Here is a 24,181-nt window from a genome sequence, read left to right as displayed (position 1 = left end):
GGGCTTTTTTTTCTCTTGTGGAAGTGAATAATTTGTTGGGCTGAGGAGCAATTTGATTTGGGCTACATGGGGACCTGCCCCCCACCTTTTTCAACATCTGCTTTTAAAACAAACAAGCAAATATACCATAACTTATTGCTCGGAATAAATAGCCCATGAGGTCGCTGGATTGTCACAGCCTGAGTAAAAGGATCTAAAGAAGGAGGGCTTCCAGACTCTGAGAGGGCTGGAACAGAGAGGGGTCTATTCCCTCCCATTCCCTGCCCATACTCTATCAAGGTCAGGCAGACCAGGCCCTCTCTTTTTCCCGGTCCTTGCTTCACTGCTGTTCCCCTGTGCTCCTTTACCCCCAGCTCATCACGTGCTCTTCAGAATCCACATCCATCGGGTGCTGGGAAGAGCTGTGCAGCCCTCTCCTGAGTCGGTCCTGCTGCAAAGGGCCTCAGGCACCTAGCCCCGGGTGCATGAGGTCGGGTTGCAGATGTGTTTGTATACACATTTGTATTTTTTTTCGTTATCCCCTATGGTATTGCTGTTCCCCTGTTCTAGTAACTCTGTTTCCGTTTTTTCTTTTAAATCCAACTTTAAGTCTCGTGTCTTTATTTCCCTTTTTCCTCCCGTTTGGGGGAGCGGGAGAGAGAAGCGGGTAAATTGAGAATAAATCTTGTTGTGCCGTTCATTGACCCTTAAAGCATATTTTTCAGGGCTTCGCACTTCTACTTGTACTTCCTTGTTTCTCATACTGTAACCACTCTTAAGAAGAAGTCAGCTCTCACTGACACAAACCTAGGGTAAAAATTAAGCTCAGCTAGTCTTCGTCCATGAATTCATCCTGACTGAAAACAGCAACCAAGCCCTGTGTACTGCAGTGCAGCCCATCATTATTTTCCGTGTTGAACATATCAATTCCCCCCAAATTCTAGTGTTTTCTCATGCTGTTTTCCTAGGGACACCATCCCTTATAATACAAATTAAAGTGCAGGATAGAAAGATGTTGCTTTACCTTTACCCCCCTGCAGGGAAGAGGTTGGACAGCTGCCTACACCAGGAGGACAAGGGGGTAGAAGCACAAGGCTGACCACTGCAGGGATGCTGATTCTCATCAGCAGTCTGCTTGGGGGAGGAAGAGGAGGCTGACAGAGACAGGGCTAAGCCTTTCTTCCAGGGGAGGTCAGGCAGCACACAAAGGGTCTCTGCTTCAGGGCAACTGCAAATGAGGAGGCATTGAACAACTTGTTTTGGAAGAGCTGATGCACTTGTATAGCAGCTCTGCCAAGCCACGTTTGGGCTACCTGAGCCACGTGTTCCTTTCTGCAGTGACCTCCTGCCATTGTGCAACTGTGTGGTGCAGTCTTCTGATGAAAGGAAATAAATGGGTCTTATTAAAAGCTTTTGTTTGCCTTCAGCCAGGTGAGCCTGCAGCAGCCCAAGCTTTCATCTGGTTTAATTTCCCTGGAACTACTTTAATTTTCTTCAGTCATTCAACTGACCTCATGCTTTTCCAGCAGTAAGGCACCAGTAAGACAGCAGGAGCCAAAAAAAGTGCCATACATACTCTAGGCCACTACCTCACTAGAGGTGAGTCAATATTTGACTGTTTCTTGATTTTCCAAGGGCTGTGTGGAGCCATTGATGACTACATAGTTTGGTCCTTTTGTAAGAGTGTAACCTGTCAAGATTCCCCTGGTTGTTCCTGCTGCAAACACATCAATTCATTGAACTAGAGAGTATGTTAAAAAAAGTACTAATCTAGGACTTCCAGGACTAATTCCAGGCCTCTACATGATGCAGAACCACTGTGCCTCTAGGGTGGAAGTTCCAGTGGCTTTCCAGACTCAGGGTTAAGCATTCACAGTTCCAGATGGAATGTGTTTGGCTTTAGCTTGCAAGCACTTATGGAAACCCTTGCTACCCCAATGGGTTTCAGAGGTTACAAAAGTTTTAAAACACATTTATACTGAAGATTTTCTTCCATTTCCTCCTTAGATGCAGCCAATTTGCTGGTGAGACACAGACCTTTCCTCCAGCATGCAGCAGCTCTACCCAGCACTCAAGCTAAATACTCAGGAAGCAGCCAGAGAAGCCAGCACTAAGGGAGAGGAGGAATTAGGGAGGGAAAATGTGCTTGAGAAGCCAGCAAGTTACACAGTCCTAATGCAACACTCATGATGCTACAGAAAACTGCCTTTTGAGCAGCATAATTACCTTACTATTAGCTGTATCCAGAAGTCCAAATGTGTTTTAACAAATCCAGCTGCTGGCTGAACAGTAGCAACACCTGACAATTTTAACCCTTGGATGTTTCTGGTATGCCTGTTGCATCTTGGAGTGGAGAGTTTTTACTGAAGAGGGATACACAATTAATGAAGGTGCAGTCTTTGATAATAAATACCCAGCAATTGTACCTTCTGGACTTGTCTTTGACGGGAGTAACTGATAGGGTCAGACCTCAGACTTTGCTGTCCGGCCATGACTTCCAAGTGTGACTTCACAGCATGTCATTCATCTGAAGAGGCTGTGCTGTAGTCAGGGATGCAGCTGAGCCCCTGTGACACTGCTTGAGTTTTTAGCAGTGGTGCTTTTGATCTGGCTGGGTGGCAGCACAAAGCTGGCTCCTTAGAGAAGCTGTTGGAAGCTCCCTCAGTTACAAAGTAAATTACTCACTGGAAAGGCCTCATTAAAATCAGTGTTGAGCAATTTCAAATGAGTAGATATCTGATGACCTAAATTTAAACAGATAACCTCTGCTTTGCATTCAGGGGTACACCTTGATATACTGAATCATTTTCCAAACTAGCACGAGAGATGAAGCGGGGCTCAGAGAGCTCAAACAAAATTCAGCACTTTTCTGACAAGCTCTTTCTCACTCAGATTACAAATCCTGTGAAATCATAAACCCGGAGGAGTCTTACATGGAACCATTTTTGTCCGTAGAGGAGCTGTGTTCCCAGTCTTAAGTCAGTGCAGTGGTGTTTTGGAAGCTGGGGGGCTACAGGGGTGGCTCCTGTGAGAAGATGCTGGAAGCTCCTGAGGTTCTAATCTTTGCCTTTCCTCTGCCCAAGGACAAGCAGATACGGGAAGCTGGATGTGCCTCTGGTGATGACGAGAGGGTATGGAGAGATGCCAACACAATCAATATGATTGAAAGCAAATCTCATTTATTTACTTCCACGACTGTGCTTATATACAAACAAGTGTCTCTACTAAATACATGGCACTTAGTGATCGGTTATTATGTGATGAACACACTCTTAAAGTTAATTGGTTAATAAATAGCAATGACCACCTACAGATTACGTAATGCTAATTCAGTCCACAATTTAGCTGTAACAGCTTTTTCCACATCTTGTCTTCTACACATAGCTCATCTTCGTTTGTAACTTTTCAGTTGCTTCAAGGTCTTTAGCTCAGCATAATTTACTAGACCACCTTGTCTTCTATAAAACAACATTGTCTTACATTAGGGTTAAAACAGCATAAGTTTGTAAAACAGTATAAAACAGCATTATCTAAACTTATAACATTTTCTGACACTACCAGCATTGTCTATTGATAACTCTCATGGCACACTGTTTAATGTTACCAGTATTTCTCATGGCTTGTTCACAATGTGGCCTATATGGCCGTTCATCTCATGAAAACCCCACACTCTGGGAGTAACATAGTTAAGAACACAGAAAAACAAATGCAGAAAACATGAAGGCCAGAGAAGAGACACCAAGGTCAGTGAAGAAGGAGGGGGAAGGTGCCCACGCAGATATTTCCCCGCAGTTCTGTGGTGAGGTGGCAGCTGTGCCCCTACAGCCCATGTAGCAGCATGGTGGGTCATTCCTTCAAGGACCACAGAGAGGTAGATGTGGATCTGTAGCCCCTGAAGTGTCACAGGTGGGCAGACGTGCACAGGAGCCTGTGCAGGACTGCAGAGAGAGGCAGATGTGAATCTGCAGCCATGTAGGACCCCGTGCCAGAGGAGGTGACTGCTCCTGAAGCAGCCGTGACCCTGTGTGCAGCCCAGGCTGGAGCAGTCTGTGCCTGAGGGACTGCACCTGTGGGAGGGACTCGTGTCGGAGGGGTTCCTGAAGGACTCCCCTGTGAGAGGGACCCCACGTTGGTGGAGGGGAAGAACATGAGGAGCCCTCTGGTTGAGGAGGAAAGAGCAGCACATACAGCATGTGGGGAATGGACCCCCCCCTGTCCCTTCCCTCTGCTGCTGGAGTGCAGAGGGAAGGGAGAACGGAGGGGTGGTGGGGAAGGTGTTAAGATCTGGCCATGGTTTCTCTTTCTCCTTGTAGATCAAATTAGATTCCTAGTTTTTTTCCTCACCAATTGAACTTGTTACTATCGGGGAATGAAAACTTCCCTCTCCCTGTCTCAGGTAAAAAACCTTGAGGTCGATTTTCTCCACCCTATCCCATATTGAGCAAGAGGAGGCCTGGTTGATACCAGCTGGGCCAAAACTGTGAAATCCAGCAATAATTATGTTTGTTACGCCATCTGCCTTGTCCATTCCTCCCCAAAGGAAGGCTTCTCTCCTGGAGGGCAAAATGTTCCTCAGAACTGAGCAGTGTCCTTGGCTCTGCACACGACTTTCTGGCCTCTGCTCGCTCCTCATGTAACGCTTGGCTGCGGCGAGAGCGTTGAAATCCGGTCACTGAAACGCCTTGGAATTAAAATCTGACCGTGCCTGCTGCTGCTGTGGGTTTTACTTGGTTTTCGTGTTAAACTTCGTCACCCGGTTACCAAGTAGCTGAAATCGGAAGGGACCTCTGGTGGTCGCCCAGACCGACGGCTCTCCTCAGCGCGACGCCGGCTGGGACAAGCTCAGGCTCCCTCGGGGCCTCTTCGGGGCGGGTTTCCAACAACCGTCCGGCCCCTCCGGGGCTGCCGCCTCCGGGCCTCTGCGGGATTCATGGCGCGGCGGCCGTTGCGCCTCGGTGCGCAGAAGCGAGGCCTCCTCGGCGGCGCACAGGAGCCAGGACTACGCCTCCCGGCAGGCAGCGCGCCGAGTGGCGCCAAATCCCGGCTTGCCTTGACAGCGCGCGGGAAGCAGTGGCGGGTGGGAGGGCCTCCCGGCCCAATGCCCCGTTCGTGAGCAGGAGGAGGAGGCGGCGGTGGCGGTGGCGGCGGCGGCCCCGTTCGTGAGGAGGGGAGGAGGCGCCGGCGCCCCCCCTCTGCACGCGGTTTCTTGGGCGTTGTGCTGCGTGAGCTGCTTGGCACGATGGCTCTCCCCTGGCATAAGGACCACCTGTGGCTCTACTTGCTGGCCCTGGGCTTCAAACGCCCTCCCTTCTTCCAAGGGGGACGGTGAGTTAAGAGGGAGAGCCGGGGGGCGAGGGGAAGGAAGATGGACGAGCGGCCCTTTTGCGGCAGCCACGTCCCGAGCGGGGCCCTGGGTTTCAGCCCTGAGCGCAGGCTGCGGGGGGAGGAAGGGTCTCGCCATGGCTGCCCAGGGGTCTGGCACTCACGGCAGTGCCTCACACAGAGGGAACGCCCGAATCGCTCTAGCGAGCTGTGTCTTTCACCTCAGATAAAACTCAGAAATAGTATTATCCCTTGTTCCCTGCTGGATGCGTCCTCCACAGTCGTATGGAGGAAGTGATCCGCGTGGCTCCGGACCTCTTGGTTTGAGAACTGCTTTGGGAGAAAACGCGCTCGCCGAATTAATTGTAAAGTTAGTTAAATGTCTGGAGGTTGCATGCTTTTAACTCTGCAGAAAACAAAGCACTGGGTCTGGAACTTAAGCACTTTAATTTAAAGCAGTATTTTGTACTGTGAAGCGGCCGTTTAAAATGCTGTGTTAATTCTGCCCCTTAACCTTACTTTTGACGAAACTGTTTATTTGTGTATTAGGAATATGTTTGATAGGCCGAACTCGCAGGCTTTTCACCACGTCGTCCTCTTCTTATTTACTAAGCTGGACAAGGCCCGCACCTATGGAACTTTCAGGTGAGTGGCTTGTGAGATTATCTGTAGCTTGGCGAGTTTCTTGGAACTTGTAACACCTGCAAAGGACTCTCTGTTTCCCGTTCATTTCCCTCACCAAGGAGCGAGTAACATTTCCCAGTTCGGGATTGCCGCTAGGACCTTCAGCGTGGCAAGAAGCAGTGTAGTGCTGAGTGGTTTTAGCTTACGTGTTAAAGGAATAGCTGGAGGAGGGCTAGTGATATGAAAACCGTCTGCATTCTGACCCCTTTATTTTTAATTCCCCTCTTTTCCTGTGTTAAAAGGAGCTGCAGAAAAATCCGACTTAGCGTATCCTGTAATTAACGCCTTATGGCAAGCAAACCCTGTAGTGTTTGGTAATGAAACATTTTGTAATTAAAACCTTGTAATGAAACTTAGCTATTCTTCTATTCCTGGTCTAGCCTATATCACTTCATTTTCTGGCTCCTCTTCGAGGCATTGTTAAGAAATCTTTAGTTTTGGTCTCACACTGATTAATTGGGCAATCATTCGAACATGTTTTGAAATTGCCTTTTTTTTTTTTCCCCCCTCCTCCATTCCTACTTAAATGGGAAGAGAGTGTGTTCTTGCACACCACTCCATCACAGATATTCGATTCAGGAAGCACTGTGTGGCATGGCTAAAAGAGATCATAGTGAGTATTACAAAGAGTGGAAAATGATGCTTTACTGGTTTCTGTGACTTTGTTCTTTTTCTGAGAGAGTATGTAATGCCTTTAAATGGTTTTATCAAATAATTCAGTTTTACCTTTTGTCTTGTTTCACATAGTTTATCTTAGTCTTGTTTGAGGGGAAATTTGTGGCATAGTGGAGTTTAGATGACAAGACATAGCCCAGTGTCTTAAAACTGCTGTGGCTTTTTCCTGAGTAACAGTATTTGCTCCATCAGAAGTCTAGGTGGTTCCTCAGCTCTGTGTGAGAGTACTTGAGTTTGAAAGATGTTTGAATCATCTGCCTGGCAACTTTTTTAGCATTAGCCCTTCCCTGTATGAGGGGAAAGGGAGTAAAGCTTAAGACAAGATTTCCAAAGGAAGGAGGCAAACTAAAATTGATTGCTTCAGGTAGCATTGATTATTATCTTCTCATGCTGTCTTTTTTTAATGGGGGTTCTAGAAATCAGGTCCATGGAACCTGGAACACTTTCAGTTTTTAGTAAAACAAGACTTTTTAATCAGTCTGTCATGTACAGAGCTAGGCAGAGTGGGTGGGAGTGAGCATTCCAAGAGTGTCTCTACATCTCCTAGAGTAGATGTCACCTATAGTGCCAGAGCAGTTTACCTGGGTGTAAGGCTTGCTAACAAGTAATCTGCAGTGTTCTGGCAGTCATCTGAATGCTTGGCTGTTGCTAAGGCTTAGTATATCTTTGATTTGTTTTGTATTTAAAACCACTTCCACTTCTCCAGCGTAAAGAAGGCGTCCGTATAGTAATCACGGGTTCTTCGCTTGTGGCTCCTGGAGGTCCTAACATCGTTCGCCTGCTCTATCTGCTTGCAAGACGTGTAATGCTTGAGGACATGAAAAGGAACTGCAGAGGTAAGATGCAATGGTACAACAAAAGTGCTTGATCTGTATTGTTTGACAGTGAATCTACCAAGTCCTTATGCCAAGAGCATTAGTTGTCAGTTGGCTACTCAGTTCAGAATCTTTCACAGGGTTCTCCTCAGCTGCAGAGATCTCTGGCTGATAGAGCAATGCAAATTGTTTTCCTTTCTCTTGCCATCCATGGGTCTTGCTCCCAGGTTCATCTTTGTGTAATGCTGTACACTTAGACACATAAGCAATGGTTTGGTCCAAAAGTACTGAGCCCCTGTGCTATACTTTTCCTCACAAAGTGAGGAATTCTGAAGGACCACTACTGTCTGCTCAAGCTACCTTGTGTCGTTTTGGTGACCAGAAGAACAGGGTAAGGGAGTGAGGGTGAGGGAATGAAGATACACACAACAGAAAGAACTGGCAAAACAGACAGTGCGCAGCACGCTCTTTAAGTCCAGACAGCTTGATTTGTGATTCTTTCAGATCATGTTTTCTGTTTGCTAGAAGTGAATTGTAATCTCTGCATTTACTTCCATTTAGGCAATGACATACCCTTTGCAGAAGCTTTACAGTTGGTACCGAAGGACATGTACATGGCAAAGGCAAGGCATAGAGTTGCATACCGTAAGCTTCTGCAGATTTTTCAGAAGGTATCTTTTGTTACTCAAGAATATGAGAAGAAAGGACGGTAAGTATATAAGAAGAAATAGTCTCTTAATTAAAGCTTATATGTATGTGTTTTTAAAAGGATTTGAAGAGGCTGCGTCTGCTTCCGTGATGAGTTTTGTTCAGCTACCCGTGTTTTCCCCTTTACCTCTAATTGACAGTTCTGGTATTTGTAGGGTCTTGTGTGTGGCCTATTAGTTTACAGAAATCAGTTCTTCACTTAAGAGATGCAATATTTTGGAGGATGTGGTTACTGAGACATTAAAAATGACCAGGAAATTCTCACAGTGCCATGGTTTCTTAACATGTGAGGGACTGTATCTTGGAATATAACTCTCAGGATGAAACATTCAGTCTTAATCACCATGGAACGTTTAATTTGCATAATGCTTAATTATTTCACAAAAATTATGCTATTTTTGGTTTTACTTACAGAAAACATTCCCAGTCTTGGAAATGCAAATAACTGGAACTATCTGTGCAGACAGAGTTCCTCGTAATAGAATGTATAGGATTAGGTGAGGTAGTTGACATGACTGAAGTGCTGTCATGGGCAGTTAATAGCTATTCAGTAAATGGCAGAAGAGGAGGAGTCACGGGGTTATTAAAGGAGTAATTTCAGTGCACATGACCTAGCTTTGTATGTGAGGACTGATCTGTTTCATGCCTTTGCATCAATATGAGAGGGTTTAGCATCCAGGGGGACCTCCGGGTAGGTATCTGCTATACACCTCTCCCTCTGTAGCTGGGAGGGTATATGAAGCCTTTTTCATACAAATGAAAGGCACATCAGACTTGCAGGCTGTGATTCCTGTAGAGGACTTGAGCTTACCCTGGTTTGTGTTGGGAAAGCAGTGCAGTGTTTCACTAGCCATCTGGGAAAGAGCAGTGCCTTGGCAGACTGTAGAACTTCAGTTCTTCCTGAAGAACATGAGGAAGACAAGTGGGAAAATTATGCTGGACTTAAAAAAGCTGATTTCCACTTGCCCAGGGTGCTGCTAAGAGGTATCCTGTGGAGGGCAGAAGGGGTCAGGAGTGCTAGAGTATTTTCAGATACTTTTGCTGAAGCTCAAGAGGGATCAAATCCCTTAAGTGGAAAAAGAAGCAGGCATGACAAGGAACAAGCCCTTTTGGAACAGTGACCTAGTGGTGACAGGCAGAAACCAAAGCAGCAGTGCTTAGGACATGGAAGGGAGGACTGATTCCCAGACAAATATAAATAAATGTTTCTCAGGTGTCTAGTGATGTAATTATGAAGTACAAAGCTAGAGCTCCAAGAGCCTGATAAGAGCCTGAAGAAAGGTATGTTATTAGGAAGTGGAAGGATTCCTGTGCGATTCTGAAAGATGTGGGAAGTTCCAAGTTTCACAGATGGAAAAATCTAGCGCTTTGTTTGCCTCCTCATGGGCAACGTCAGTAGCCTGGTGTCCATGCCAAGAAGCAATGAGATGAAAGAATTAACAAAGCACTGCTAATAGAAGAAGGGAGAGTGGAGGTTCATATTTATGAACTGGGTGTAGAAAAACCCTGGTTACCGATGGAATGCATCGGTAGGTGCAGAGGTACTTCCCAGGCATAATTTCAGAATTGCTCTGTCCTCTTTGGAAAGATAGAAGGCAAGCTAAAGGGATGAACCCCAAGGGTGTCAGTGTCTCAAAATCTAAGTGGTAGCTGATACTGGGTGGAGTTCCTTTGGGGTCGATACTGGATTCTGTGTATTCCTTGTATTCATAAGGGATGTGGATGAGAGGATTGAGCTGAAACTTGCCAGGCTTCCAGGTGATGCCAAACTGTGAGGAAAAGTAGGTATACTGGGCTGAAGAGCTGTTAGACAGAGAAATCTTGCTAGGTTTGGAGATATGCCCAGAAAGAATTGTATGAGGTTTCGCAAAGATGTGTGAATTTCTGCACCTGGGATGGAATAATCCCCAGTGGCAGCACAGGCTTGTGGGTAACTGACTGGGAAGCAGCTGTGCTAAGAAGAAATAGAGGTGAGAGTAGTGTTGGAGCAGAAGCTGAGCACAGGTCAGCAGTGTGTCCTGATAGCCAGAAAGAACATCGACCTTCTAGGCTGTATCAAGAGCAGCCAGCAGATCAAGAGATGTAATTCACTTTACCTGGTGACTCCAATGCCACAGCTGGAGTACCCAGTTTTGATCTGCTGAGTTGAGGAGAGAGGTTCTAGGAGAGGACCACAGTGGCTGGAGGTTTGGAGAACTTGTTTGAGTAAAAGCTGTAGAAACTTGGTTTATTTAGCCTGTGGAAGACAGAGCTCAAGGGGTTTAAAAGGATAGTCTTTTTTTAAAATAATACTATTTATAGTGAGAACATGTCTGTTCAGTTTTTTTCCTTTGCCTCTGAGAAACTCACAAGTTTTTTTCTGTTTTAACCTTTTTCTTACGTTAATCCATTCTGGGATTTTAAAACATTACCTGAAACTGGCTTAGGGCAAGCTTAAGTATGGATAGTTCCTCCAACTCTAATGCAAGAAAGATGAAGACTACCTAGCAGCTGTGTTTTAGGTTGTGAATTCCAGTTAGTTCTTGGTGCGTGCACAAGTGCATGAAATAGTTGATACTTCTCAAAGATTTTGTGGGAGAAGGGTGCCATGCAATATGCTAAGCAGAATTATCATCTCCACCAACAGATGTGCCAAGGTCATTCCATGCTTTTATGTTACAGGCTAAAGACAGAGAAAGAGCATCGTGTGTCAACAAGTGATTCTATTTCTGTAAACGAGGAAAACTGGGAAGAGAAGAGAAAAAGCTTTCTTGGCATCTCTCCTTTAAATTTAATCTTAAATCAGAATCTTGTAAGTAGTATTCAATTTTTCTGATTCTGGTGAAGAGAAAGGGTGAAGGTAAGAGAGGTGTTCATCTAAGTTGGTGTGTTCTGATGCAGCAGGCAAGCTTTATATACAAGTTACAGGAATCAGCACTATGTAGCAGAAACTATTTTTTTGAAATAGTCTTTCTTAAAGAAGATAAGACTTGATTTAATGGCAGCTTTGGACATCGTTTCAGGTTGGGGATGGAACCATCTTGTCAAGGCATTAGGGCAGTGTAATTAGAGCGAGGTGGTTGGTTTTGGCTTTGTCCATGTTCACTGCCCTGTGGAAACTGAGCTTTCATGTGGTACCGGTCTGAACATTGGCCTAGTTTGGGTTTTCCCTTTTGAAGTCATCTGCTTGATGAATGAATAATTATTTCCATTCTGGCACATTGCTGTAGGGATCTGAGGTTATATCCTTGCCTAGCTACCTTTCAGAGAGGAATGGTTTCATGTTGAGTCTGGCAGAGGGTTTGCAGAAAAGCTGTTGTAAATTATTGTCTGTTAATAGCTTTTGATACAGGGTTGTTTGTTTGGGGTTTTGTTGTTTGGTTTCTTTTTTTCAGTCTGCTTGTGTAACCTTTCCTTTTTTTCTTTTAAAAGGAACTTGATTGGGTAAGGCCTGTGCCACCCCAGTCTTCTAAAGGTACAGAAGAAGATGAGGAGATTGAGTTCAGGTGGGTGAACAGGAGAAGCTTTCCTTTCCTTACTCTCTCCTGCCACAGTTAAGTTACTTGGAACAGAAAAAGTATCCTGCTTGTGTTTGGAAGTATCTTTGGTCTTTGGTAATCTGGTCTCTTTGGTCTTTGGTAATCTGGTTCTGAATGATGCCTTGCAACAGTTTCTTTAATTTTTTCAGCCTTGTCATATCTTTAAGCTTCTCTGAAGCTTTTGATGTGGCAAGAAACAAATGCTGGAGTTGTCTGGTATGTTTTGTCATCGCAGAGAGGATTTTGAGACAGATCTCCATATATAAAAGTTTATTTGTGGGTTCTAGGCAATACATTCACTTTAAAAGTGAAAGTTGTGTCAGGCTGGAGGAGTAATTGGCCAGCTGAGGAAAGAAATGGAAGGTCCTCCCAGTTAGGCATCTTTCTCTGCATTCAGAAATTGTTATTTCACAGAAACTGTGCAATTTAGTCAGGATCTTACTTGGTCTCTGAGTTGATTGCTTTCAATTGGTAGGCTATCAGTGCTGGTCAGAGCTCATTTTGACGAGACATGGATGTTGCACCTGCTACTCAGCTGGTGAGCTGAGGTGTTTTACTTGGTAGTGCTTATTGACAAGGTGTTGAGAGAGTTACAGGTTAGAAGCTGGAAAGCAAAAATGGAAAATCAGGGGGAAGACAGCTTTAATTGCATGGAATTGTAGTTGTTTTTAGGAAAAATGATGTAACAGATGTGTCTTGGAATTCCATGGTGAAAAGCAGAAGGGAGAAGACCCATTTGTTCACAAAGATGAAAGCAGTGCTTCAGCAGTCTGAGGTATGTAGGTATGAGGCTTGAAGCTGTAAAGCAAAGGCCATAGGATTGCAAATGGAAGTTGATTTGCCTTAAAAATTCCAAGGATTAAAGCGCTGTTCAATAATGCTGTGAGCTTCTGGTAATAGCAGAAAGTTTGAGATGAATGGTCAGGGCAATCCCAAGGCACAAATACAGGCTGTGTGGAGAATGGATTGATAACAGCCCTGTGGAGAATGACTTGGGGGTGTTGATTGATGGCTCAGCAGTAGCCAGCAATGTGTGTTTGTAGCCCCTAAGGTCAACCGTATCCTGGGCTGCATCAAAAGAAGTGTGATCAGCAGGTTAATGAAGGGGATTCTCCCCCTCTCCTCCACTCTTGTGAAATCCCACTGTATCGTGTCCAGTTCTGGAACCCCCAGCCACAAGAAGGCCAGGGAGCTGTTGGAGTAAGACCAGAGGAGATCCATGAAGATGGTGAGAGGGCTGGAACACCTCTCCTATGAGAACAGGCTGAGAGAGTTTGGGTTGTTAACCCTGGAGGGGGCTCCAGGAGTACCTTACAGCGGCTGAAGGGGTCCTATAGGGAAGCTGGGGAGGGATTTTTTTTAACAGGGGAATGCAGTGATAGAACAATGGGGAGTGGTTTCCAGCAGGAAGAAGGTAGATTTAGGTTAGATATTAGAACTTGTTAACTGTTAAGCGTGGTGAGGTACTGGAACAGGTTGCTCCGGGAACTTGTGGGTGCCTCATTCCTGGAAGTGTTGAAGACCAGGTTGGATGGGTCTTTGGGCACAGTGGTCTAGTGGGAGGTGTTCTTGCCCATTGCAAGGAACCTAGATAACCTTCAAGGTCCTTTCCAACCCAAATCGTTGTGTAGTTCTGTGAAACCAGCATGTGGTATTCTTTCAACTCTCTGGTTAAGATGCTTGATCTGAGTATCCAGACATAACTAAAACTATCTTCCTGCCTGTTTAAAAGGTGAGCCTTAAAAAAAGTTAATCTCTCCTGATTTCTTAAAGAGAGCTTGGATTTTGTAGGTGGTGTTGAGGTGAATTTTGGGGTTAGTAGAGAACTACTGTAGCCAAATGATGTGCTGCAGTTTGTATTGTAGCTCTGAAGAGTCCTGAGATGAGACGTGTACCTCTGATAATCTGCAGAACCTTTTTTCTGTGTCTCCCCTTGCTTGGGCTGAGGCAGCATTGTTCAGAGCGATGAGTATGTCCACAGAGATATTTCTTGATAAATGCAGGTGAAGACGGGGTGAAAAGATGGGAGGAATTTAGCCTTGTGGAATTGATATGCCAGACAACTGAGGTATACGTGGAGAGGGGAGGATATTGCTGGGATTGTGGTCTTGGGGGAAGGTGAAACATACGATTGGTATGTGGAGGGCAGCAGATAAAATCATGCAGAGTGAATGTGTCTTCAGGGGCAGCACAAACAGGTGTTGGATGCTTGTGGCATCTGTGGCTGCAGGTGGTACCTGAACAAAAGGATTGATTCCAAGATCCTGCTTATGCATCAATTAATTTTTCTTGAAGTGGTCATAAAGTCCATCCTGTTAATAATCTACAGTGGTGCAGATTGTGCCACCGACTTGTGTCACCTAGGAGGCCTCAGGAAAAAAATGGAAATCATAATAAATTTTCTGGCTTACTTCTCTAGAGGTTTGCAACTTTACACAGAAAGAAGTTTGGGAGAAAGAGGATGAGACACTTGAAGCTGTGATGGATAAGGCAATACCACTACAAAGACGGTATGATGTTACTGAGAAATTGGGTTTATTATACTCTGCGTCTTGGTCCTTAGTGGAGTATTTCAGTGGCCCACTCCTTTACATGTTGCATCCACCCGACTGAGCAAGATAGTCCTAAAGTAACTGCCCTTTCTCCAGCTGATGACCCGTTGATCAACTGGTTGCAAAAATTTCCTCACTTGTTAACTGCACTCCTTCAAGTTTTAAGAGGCAGGTGGAGAAAACAGAATTCCACTTCTCAGGCTGGGTTGAGGTAGACATATATATTCAGTGAAGCATGAGAATGAAAGGACAGACATTCACAGGAGCCTTTTCTTGTGTTTGGAAAAAAAAAAAAAAAACAAAAAAAAAAAACCCCAAACAACAAAAACAACTAAAACGGAACCACAACAAAAAACTTTGATTCCCAAGCAGAACTACTGTGCTAAGCCTTCTCAACAAGGCTTTTCTCGCCAGTCTTCTAAAGTCATTTAGTTGTGTAACTTCAGTTCCAGCAAAGGATGGAACACAAAAGAATGGTTTCCTCAAGCTCTGGCCTGTTGCTCATTCACTTAGTCCGGGAAGGCTTAATGACACTTTGAATAATGGTGTATTTCATGAGGCAATTCCTAGAGAATCTTGAAAGTGTCCTACTAGGGGGGAAGGGGAGTTGCAAGGGAAGGCTGTCCTATACTCAGACATCAGTAGGCATTGTTGCATGTTAAGTCTCAAAGGTTGTCCAAGTAGTTGGCACCTCAAGACTGGCGTTCTCTGTGACTTCATACAGCATGGACTTTTGTCTGCTTGTGATCTAAAAGCAGGTTACAGCAAGCATTAACATTTTAAGATGTGTTCTTCTGAAGAAGTGAGGACTGTACCTTACATTTTAGAGAGCCATGCACTTAGCACTGCTCTCACCAGAAGTGTTAAGACTCAAATTTTTGGTAGCCAGGTGACTGTAAAATACCAAGAAGCTCATAGAGGAACAGAGCTGTTGGTGCCAGAGACAGCTCAGAGGAAGAATATCCAGGGAAAAGAACATTACCAAGTCTGCAGAAGACTTTCCAGTTCCCTTTGACTGCAGAATGCAGAAGACTTGTTTACAAAATGTATCTCCAAATGCCATCTTTTTCTGATTGATAATCAAGGGGAAAATGTTACCGTTTGCTACTAACTTTGGGAGGCTGATACACAACTAGGGCTAAATCTGCTCTAAGTGTCACATGCTCTCCCTAGAGTAAAATTGCCTTCTGATGACCGGGACGAATTGAGAGAAATCGTAACGGACAGATACGGGGCACACAGTATGTAATGGCCTTCTCCTGAGTACTGCAAACCACTTGTTTATTTGTCTCTCAAAGATTATTTTGTTTTTACCTCCTCCTCCCTTATTCTCCCAAGGCTCTATTCAGTGCCTTTAGAGTTGTTGGAAGCATCAGAAAAGGAAGATGTTTCAGTTGAAAAGGTGATTATTCCTGCCTGTAATTTCCTAGCTGTCAAAGAAGTTAAATCTGTATGTGCTTTTTAATCTGTGCTTTTTACATTGATTGTAGTCTATGGTATTTGGTATTTTTTATTTTTTTTTATATATATGTATATATATAAATATATATATATATATGTATTTCTGATATATATATATATGTGTGTGTGTGTGTGTTTATTATATGTATCTTATTATTCTGTTATATTATCTTTATTATCTCCTTACATAGGGAGGGTTGCAGTATAGTTTTGATGTCTTTGGTTGGTGGGTGTGTTGGGTTTTTATGGATTTTTTTACACATCCGAGACAGCCCTGTAAATCTAAAAGCTGACTGTCAGGGACTTAATTAAGCTTTGGGAAAGCACAGAAGGAAGCAGGTTCACTAGGACCTGACTTCATTACAGCATTCAGTGTGTCTCTTAATTCCCCACTTGCTGAAAAGCAAGTAGTGGTCTGACTTAGAGAAACAAAATCATGTGTGAGCTTAATTAAGGCTAATAATGTTACATGAAGGCAATGTGGACGTACAGTTGTTCAGTGTAGTGTGTTCAGACTAGTTGCAGATCATTTAGTAGGTTGAGAGAGGTTCTCCTTCCCCTCTGCTCTGCCCCGATGAGGCTGCATCTGGAATATTGTGTCTAGCTGTAGAACAGGCCCAAGATTTCTTGCATCAAAAAGAAGAGGAGATGAATTGTGCAGTCCTGTGGAACTGTTCTGCTTGGATGAAGAGTTTATCAGGACACCATTGCCAGTATCTCTTCATGAGGGAAAACACTCCCTGTTATCTCTGCTGGGATCCTATCAGCATCTGGGGGAAATGACAGCAATGATACAGTGACAGCAATGATCCCAGTAGAATTAATGGCTAAGTGGAAAGAGAAGGGTAAGTGTTGATGCACTTCAGCAGCAAGATTTTGCCCATTCTGCCACTGGGTGCACAATACCTTAAATAACCTTGCCTGCAAGTAGGAGGAAAGGTGCTCATCTGACTTGGTGAAGTAATTTGCAGGTATTAAAAAAAAAGGTGTGGTAGCAATGGAGTAGTCTGAATTTAAATTGAGAGAATTCACAAAGTTAATTTGAAGTAGTGTGTTGACTCTGAACAAATTTGGTTATTTAGGAATGTGTTACAGGTACTGGTAATTTTTGTGAGGTCAGTGAGGTGTCCTTAGTCTATAAAACCTATTAAAAAGTATATTGATCAATGGGCCGTATTACAGCCTACCTGTCCCCTCTCTTCATTTCCAACAGTAGTGTCTACTTTCTTTAAGCAGTCAGACAGTATTTAGCTACATGTGAAGTTGTTTTTTGAAATGCAGCAATAAAAATGAGCCAGTAATGTTTATAGAGAAGACTCCGACCAAAACAAACGGTACCTAATGGAGTACTAGGATTATAACAGAACAAGCTGGTCTTAAGGAGTACTGAGATGTATGCTTTGTGTGTAGGTGTGCTGCAGTTTAGCTTTTGCTTAAAACTGGCTGTAATCATAGATGATATTACATGGAGCAGGTATACAAATGAGAGATACTGTTTCATATGTGCTTATTTCACAAACAGCAAATGCTTTTGGAGAAGTATTTCTGTTAATTCATCGAATGCTGTAGAGTGCTAACTAATACAATTTTTCTTGTAGATGACGAGCTGGCCACAAAGGAACCATCATCGGGACAGAATTTGTAAACCACGGAGCTCTTTTTCTTTTTCTTTTTTTTTTTTTCCCTTATTTTTCTTGCTGCTCTACATTATTGGATTCCTCACTCTTCTTGAGACTTCTGGTCAATACTGCCATCAGTTCTACCTATTGGTGGGTCAGCTTATTTTTTTCAGACTTTTCCAACAAAGTGCCTCTTTGTACGGCCACATTACAGCCACAAAGTTTTACAGTCAAACTTTGACATGTGGTAGTGTTAATGCCTCTCTGATTTCAGTCGATACACATTCATGACATCAGGATGTATGGACCTAGTGCTAGAGCTAGTGGTGGGATGGGATTGTAGAAGTTGAGGTTCTGCCAGATAAACTTTTTTTTGTAAAAGTACTGATCACTAGCCTGATGCTTCCGGTTTTAAAGCATTGCTAAATAAAGTTGTTTTCTATTCTGCTATAGATTTCGCCTCCTTTCTTCTAAAAGAGTTGTAAATGTGTTTTAATAAGAATCAACACTTGTGTTTTGATTTCTTCCTTGTGAAGCAGACTTTAATAAACTTTGGTACTTGTGTCTGATTGTCTAAGCTATGCAGAGGCTGCTAGCATGTTAACAGCTGATGGGAAGGTGCATCTGAGTACTCCACTTACATGTTGATGCAATCATGCCCAACAGCAAGATAATGGGAACATACTGGCTGGCTGCAGCAAGCCCAGCTGTGTTCTTAGCAGAGCTGGGATCTAGAACTTGGTACTTGTGACATCACACAGGTTCCCCTGGTGACTGTGAAGTCTGAAGGTCCTGGTTGGGATTCCACCAGAGGAACCTGGGTGTGCTGCCCTAGAGAAACAGTTGGTCAGCTGGGCTGTGTAGTGCAGTCTGGACCAGCGTCGTGCTCTGTCCCTGCTTCTGGAGAGTCCTCTGTCGTCTTCTGCTGGAGTTGTCTCTAGGGACACCTCCTGAAGAACAGTGGGTTTTTGCTTTTGCTTTCTGGAGGAGAGCATCTGCTGCAGAAGTTTAGAAAAGCAGAGTTGTTTTTCTTGGCCAACATGTCTGCTGAATCACCTGTGAAGTTGCCTGTGATTCCACCCCTGAAGAAGTGCATTTGTCAGCTGTGCTCCTGTGGGTATGTAAAGGAGGCTGGGGGAAGGAGTGTCAAATAGCAGGGACTTGGCTAGCAGGCTGCACTGTTACCCACTGCTAAGCCGGACGCAAAAAAGAGTAAATCAAGGTGTCTTAGAGTATTTTTAAAGCTTTCAATCAGGAAGCATCTTTCCCCCACTTTGCCCATCCAATCCCATGTTTTTTCTCTTGGTCGCAGGACTGCAGAAATGGCAGGGAGGCTCCCCATGTTTCCCATCTCAGTGAGAAACTGGCTTGGAAAATTAATGGAACTGTTGGAAAATTAATCAGTATAGACATACGTAAAAGTAAAGCTTATCTGTGTAAACTTAGGTGATCACATACCTACTAATTTAAGATAGCTCACCAGTGAGTTGAATGAGGTCTTTGTTAAGCATAGAGGCCTTTTCAAATGAGTTTGAAATTGGCTCTGGAATAGACATAGCACTGGAAAACACGTATCCAGTAAGGAGCACTCCGGCAGGAATGATGTAGGAGACATAAAACCAGAGACATGCTCCTCTCCCTGAGCCTTGCCAAACAGCCACTGGGCTGTCCCCAGTGTCAGAAGAAAGAGGCCACTGCTGATGTACAATGGGGGTGTTTTGGTCTGAGTCAGGAGGGATCTTCCTCAGCAAATCTCTTTGTTCCCACTGTCCTCGTTTTGGTGCACATTACCGAGAGGTCTTTCAAGACCCAGACAGAATTCCTTTGAGCCAGAGGGGTGGGCAGGACAGTGCTGCCCAAGTGTGAGTAAAGGGAGCCCTCCAAACTCTTCCCCTTCTGCTGACTTGTCTACACAGGTGAGCTCACTATGTGGACAAAGTAGTTTCATAAAGACAGGAAAAGGGAACTGTCGGTAGACTTTCACGTCCAGCACAATCTGGCATATTTGCCTCTGCCCCAGATTAGCCTGTGCTTTTTTTTTCCGTGTAGGGGAACTTGCTTTCCTGAGGCTGTTTTTGCTGGCTTTGCAGGCTTGTTTGACTGCAGGCTATCTTAGTAGACAGCAACAACCCTTTCTTTGTGCAGTTTGGGCTTTTGGGCTTCAGCTAGTCAAAGCTGTTGCAGTCATTGCAATGGTCACTTAATCTCTAGTTGGGAGTTGCCATGTGCATCTGACTTAGGCAATGAGCTCTTCTTAATCAGGCACCTTGTGACTCACCAAGTGCTGTTTTTCCCACTGCAGATGCCACCATTGTCCACACGTGCGCATCGGGCCCTACGACAAGAGTGAGAAGCCATGCATGCTGTCAGAGTACAGGGAGAGATACCCCCTTCATCCCAGCACTGCTCCCAGAGACTCATTTAAGCCAAAGGAAGCATGCAAGGTGGAGGATATTCCCATGGAAGGCATCTCGACTATGAAGTATGAAAAACAGTGAAAGAGAGTGAGGACTGTGACTCAGATAATGTGTGTGTGTGTGTGTGTGTGTGTGTGTGTGTGTGTGTGAGTGGTGGGAAACAGAAGCAAGAGAAATGATTGGTTTTCATAAGAGGAGCCTGAAAGGAACAATGTTGGGGTTGTTCAAACGCTCCTGAGTGCTCCAAGAAGGAGGGATGAAGGTCTGAGAGCTGTTGATGAAGTGGAGGAAAGCAGCTATGGTAGAGCTTGCTGACTGGAGAGGGGATGTGGCTGCTCTCCTGGAGGCAGTCACTGTGGTTTGCTAGGCTGTTCCTGCTTCTCAGCTGAGCTGATGCTCAGTGGTGGCGTGTGGCAGAATTTCTCACACTGTGACCGTGAGGATTTCTCTGGCATAAGTAACTTCTGAGCTGGCAGAACTTGCTGCTGGCAGAGGGATGTGCCGAGCACGTGTCCACAGAAAAAGGTGATAAAAATTAAGCATATGCTTATTTAAAATGGATCAGAGAGCTCTGCTGTTCTCTCAGAGTGGCTGCTGCCTGATCTTAAGGTTTACTTCCTTTGTCATCACAGGCACAGTCATGAGCAACATCCCTCTGGCTTTCACTAAACCAAGGCAGAGACCTAGGAGATGCCAGTGCCTGTTCATAAAGTCTTAACAGCTCACACCACCCATTTGTCTCATCCTGCCATAGAAGCTCTACCAAGTCCTTCCCCTACCTATGCCTTGAAGAGCTGTCAATTCAAAAGGCAGATGTGGCTGATGCAGTAGGAAAGGCTCAGCTTAGGTTTGGGATTCCTTTGTCTACTTGGGGGTTTTCAGCAACAACTGAAAGGTTCAGAGCATGCCCTCAAGCGAAATAGTAAGTAAGGCTTGCCTGCTCTTGCAAGAGCAGAAAACACAGAGTCTGAGCAGTGAGCCATCAAACTGCAGGTCTTCAAGCGAAGGGGGAACCTGGCCTGCCTGAGGTTGTCCAGGGATGCCTCAGCTTCCTCTTCAGAGTCCAGTGTTCCAAATGGGAAAGGCCTGTGTCTTTCATTAATTGCTTGTATCCTATGCAGACTTAGGCTCTGGACATATTAATTAATTAACTACTATCTTAAGTCTAAAGTCTTGATATTTTAAAAGAAGAAGTACGAATTTCCTTGTATGTCTGGGAAAAGAAAGCTGATTTTTTCCTCAAGCAAGAGACATCATGACATTTCTTTCCACAGGAGAGATTACCTAGCTCATGAAGTGTTGCCAAAGAAGGTTAAACCACCTGCAGAATATGTCAAGAGTGATAAGACGATGGACTTGGCCTCCACATATAAACAAGATTATAATGCCCACTCTATCTCTCAAGTACCTCCATGCCTCCCACCTCTGAGGCACATCCCCAAAGGCAAGATGGATACGAGAACCACTTACAAAGGTACGTGGTGCAGCTTGTTTCAGGACTCCACCAGCAGATTAATTTTTTAAGAAGACGGATGAAAGCAGCATGCACTTGTTATTCCTTCCATCTCTGGAAGCCAACAAGCAGTGTAGGAAGCCCTCAGACACAAATTGCTGCATTAATGGCAGCATTGGGATCTCTCTGAAGTCACCTCCTTTGCGTGTCTGAGAAGCCCACAGGATTCCCAGGGCCATGGGAGCTCCTGCAAGTGGGTCCAGAAGCATCACCCTTAGGCTATGCTGATCCTACCCTTGCTATACTGCAGGGCTTGTCTGCACATGCTGTGGATCAGACACATCCAAAAGAAGTAGAATTTGCTAGGTCTGAGCAGGGCATGAAGCAAGGGACCCTTCTGTGTGTGCTGCAGAGTTTTAACCTGTGAATGTGCAAGAGACAGATGGGTCTCATGGGCACACACAGTTTCCACAGAAACATCCAAAGCACTCAAGCTTTACTCCTGGTAAAAAAAGTGAAGTGTGCATCGAACTGTGCCTTTGTTTCTCATCCCTGTAACTTGGTGTAGGTGGGTTTTGTGGGAGCTTTGTTCCTTTGTCTTCACCAGCCAGAACTGAAGCACTGTCTTCTGCAGGCACTGGGACAAAAGTTTCATTGGCGCAGTTACAGTAACGCTGCTAGTTCTGGTAGGAAGTCGGAAGCAGAGATGAGGAATTTGCCTCTCCTCTGCGCATCTTCTAGCCAGCTAATGTTGCTAGCTCCTCTTCCCACACTGGATTTCAGCACCTCTGTAGCTATGGGTGGCTCCAGGACTATTTTCGTTCCATTTTCTGGGTAGATGCTAAGCAATTCCAGGGGTCGGCACACTGGTGTAGAATGTGTTCTACAGCAGCTCTTGTACTAGGCTACAGCATCAGCAGGTATGCCTTAGAGGACATAAATGAAGATAAGATGACATACGCCTAAACGCCCCAAAGGACTTCAGCTGAGCACTTAGGTAGGAATTCTCCTGTGTTTCAGATGACTATGTGCTGTGGAAGGAACCCAGGACAGAAAGTATGCGACCAAATAACAGATTTTGCCCACCAGAAGAAAAGTTTCAGCACAAAAGCCTTGTCCAGGACGACTATCGCTACAGGGGGCCAGTCGCCACTGAGAGCTGCAAACCCCTGAATGTGGACCAGAAAAGCAAAGCTCCCTTTCAGGAGATGACCAATTATAAAGTGGCTTACGTGCCACATCTTCTGGAGAAACGGTATGCCCGTAAACCTGAGGAATACAAGGCCAGTGAGGTCCCATTTGATGGCCTCACGACCCACAGTGTTTCTTACAAGGGGCTGGCGGGCCAGCCAGCCAAGCCAGTCAAACCATGCCAGACAAAGCTCCCCGAGATTCCATTTTCCTCCAGCACCGAGGTTCAGGACAATTACCAACCTTGGCCCCGGCTGCCAGTATTCACCAGAAAACCTGACGTCTATCTTCCTCCTCTGGAGAAAATGGACCTTCACACTACTTGCCAGATAGATTACAAGCACCTAAATGGCAAGCCGGCCACATCTTGTCGACCTTTGGCCAAGCTTAATAGAAGTGCTGGGCCATTCAATAGCTCTTCTGTCATGAAGGAAGACTATAAGTCTTGGCTGTGCAAGAAGCAAGAACCCATCACTCCGACTCCACAGCTGACTTTGCCGGACAGACCCATGGATTGCTTGACGACCTTTCAGGCCAACTACGTGCCTCATCCAGCCTCCGTTACGAAGAGCTGTAAACCTGCCTGCTCAGTCCCACAGCAGGGCGCTCCCTTAGATGCCACAACCACCTATGCTACCGCCTACACCCCAAAGGGCACTGTTAGATGCCTGGCCTCCTACAAACACCCACCTGGTTACGTCTTTGAGACAACTGATGCTGATGGTCACCAACTCTATCACGCCGTTTCCAAGAGTGACTGCATGCAAAGCGGAGACTGAAGGAGAAAGGAAGCGGACGCAGCCTTCTCGGAAATGGATTTGAAGCACCGGGCCTCAATGCCCTACTAATAACAGTTCTGGTTTGTCTGTAACCTTCTTTTCCCCCATGCCCCTGTTTCATCTTTAGCGTAAATAAACTTTGTTCCTAGGCATTGGCTTTTTCTGGATCATTTGCGCAAAGCAAAACCATCAAAGCCAAGGGAAAGACACAGTGACCCTTGTCGGTTTGTTTTGGTTTTTTATTTTGCCCACCTAACTCTTGCTCTTTAATGGAGAAAGATGACCTCCTCAGAGACACTGAAAGACAGATATCTCAGCATAACATACATAATTATAACTGGGTTTCATAGTTTGGGCCCAGCTGGTATCGACCAGGCCTCTTCCTCCTCACCCCCTGGACCCATTGTGTCTCAGGATGGAGAAAATCCACGTCAATGTTTTTTTACCTGAAACAAGGAGAGGGAAGTTTTCATTCCCTGATAGTAACAAGTTCAATTGGTGAGGAAAAAAACTAGGAATCTAATTTGATCTACAAGGAGAAAGAGCAAATATGGCCAGATCTTAACACCTTCCCCACCACCCCTCCGTTCTCCCTTCCCTCTGCACTCCAGCAGCAGAGGGAAGGGGCAGGGGGGGGTCCATTCCCCACATGCTGTATGTGCTGCTCTTTCCTCCTCAACCAGAGGGCTCCTCATGTTCTTCCCTGCTCCAATGTGGGGTCCCTCTCACGGGAGAGTCCTTCAGGAACCCCTCCGACACGAGTCCCTCCCACAGGTGCAGTCCCTCAGGCACAGACTGCTCCAGCCTGGGCTGCACACAGGGTCACGGCTGCTTCAGGAGCAGTCACCTCCTCTGGCACGGGGTCCTACATGGCTGCAGATTCACATCTGCCTCTCTCTGCAGTCCTGCACAGGCTCCTGCCTCACGTCTGCCCACCTGTGACACTTCAGGGGCTACAGATCCACATCTGCCTCTCGGTGGTCCTTGAACCCCTCCATGGGCTGCAGG

The 24,181-nt window shown here is 45.3% G+C and overlaps 2 protein-coding genes and 1 non-coding gene across 4 annotated transcripts; all 3 read left to right on the top strand.

The window, feature by feature from the left end:
• The first annotated feature begins 5,161 nt into the window (after positions 1–5,161).
• On the top strand, positions 5,162–9,100 carry LOC139789884 (HAUS augmin-like complex subunit 6). 2 transcript variants are annotated; one of them, XR_011723282.1, is made up of 5 exons: positions 5,162–5,304; positions 5,851–5,946; positions 6,520–6,598; positions 7,367–7,496; positions 8,037–9,097. XR_011723282.1 is itself a non-coding variant. In XM_071731004.1 (5 exons), exons 1-5 carry the CDS (start codon positions 5,568–5,570, stop codon positions 8,186–8,188), a joined length of 561 nt encoding a protein of 186 aa, XP_071587105.1. In that variant the 5' UTR covers positions 5,340–5,567; the 3' UTR covers positions 8,189–9,100. The 2 variants fall into 2 exon arrangements, 1 of the variants encoding a protein (XP_071587105.1); XM_071731004.1 differs by lacking the exon at positions 5,162–5,304 and adding an exon at positions 5,340–5,671 and having other exon boundaries at positions 8,037–9,100.
• Positions 9,101–10,828: 1,728 nt separating this feature from the next.
• On the top strand, positions 10,829–23,273 carry LOC139790386 (stabilizer of axonemal microtubules 1-like). The gene is made up of 6 exons (XM_071732179.1): positions 10,829–10,974; positions 11,595–11,668; positions 17,313–18,450; positions 19,636–19,815; positions 21,025–21,224; positions 22,224–23,273. The coding sequence occupies exons 3-6, from the start codon at positions 18,374–18,376 to the stop codon at positions 23,171–23,173; spliced, it is 1,407 nt and encodes a 468-aa protein (XP_071588280.1). The 5' UTR covers positions 10,829–10,974; positions 11,595–11,668; positions 17,313–18,373; the 3' UTR covers positions 23,174–23,273.
• On the top strand, positions 15,368–15,497 carry LOC139790457 (small Cajal body-specific RNA 8). Its single transcript, XR_011723499.1, has one exon. It is a non-coding gene; the product is annotated as a small Cajal body-specific RNA 8 (non-coding RNA).
• Positions 23,274–24,181: the final 908 nt, after the last annotated feature.

This window comes from Heliangelus exortis, chromosome Z, assembly GCF_036169615.1.
Source record: "Heliangelus exortis chromosome Z, bHelExo1.hap1, whole genome shotgun sequence".
In the NCBI taxonomy this organism is placed as follows: domain Eukaryota; kingdom Metazoa; phylum Chordata; class Aves; order Apodiformes; family Trochilidae; genus Heliangelus; species Heliangelus exortis.
This window is presented reverse-complemented; position numbering and strand designations above follow the sequence as displayed.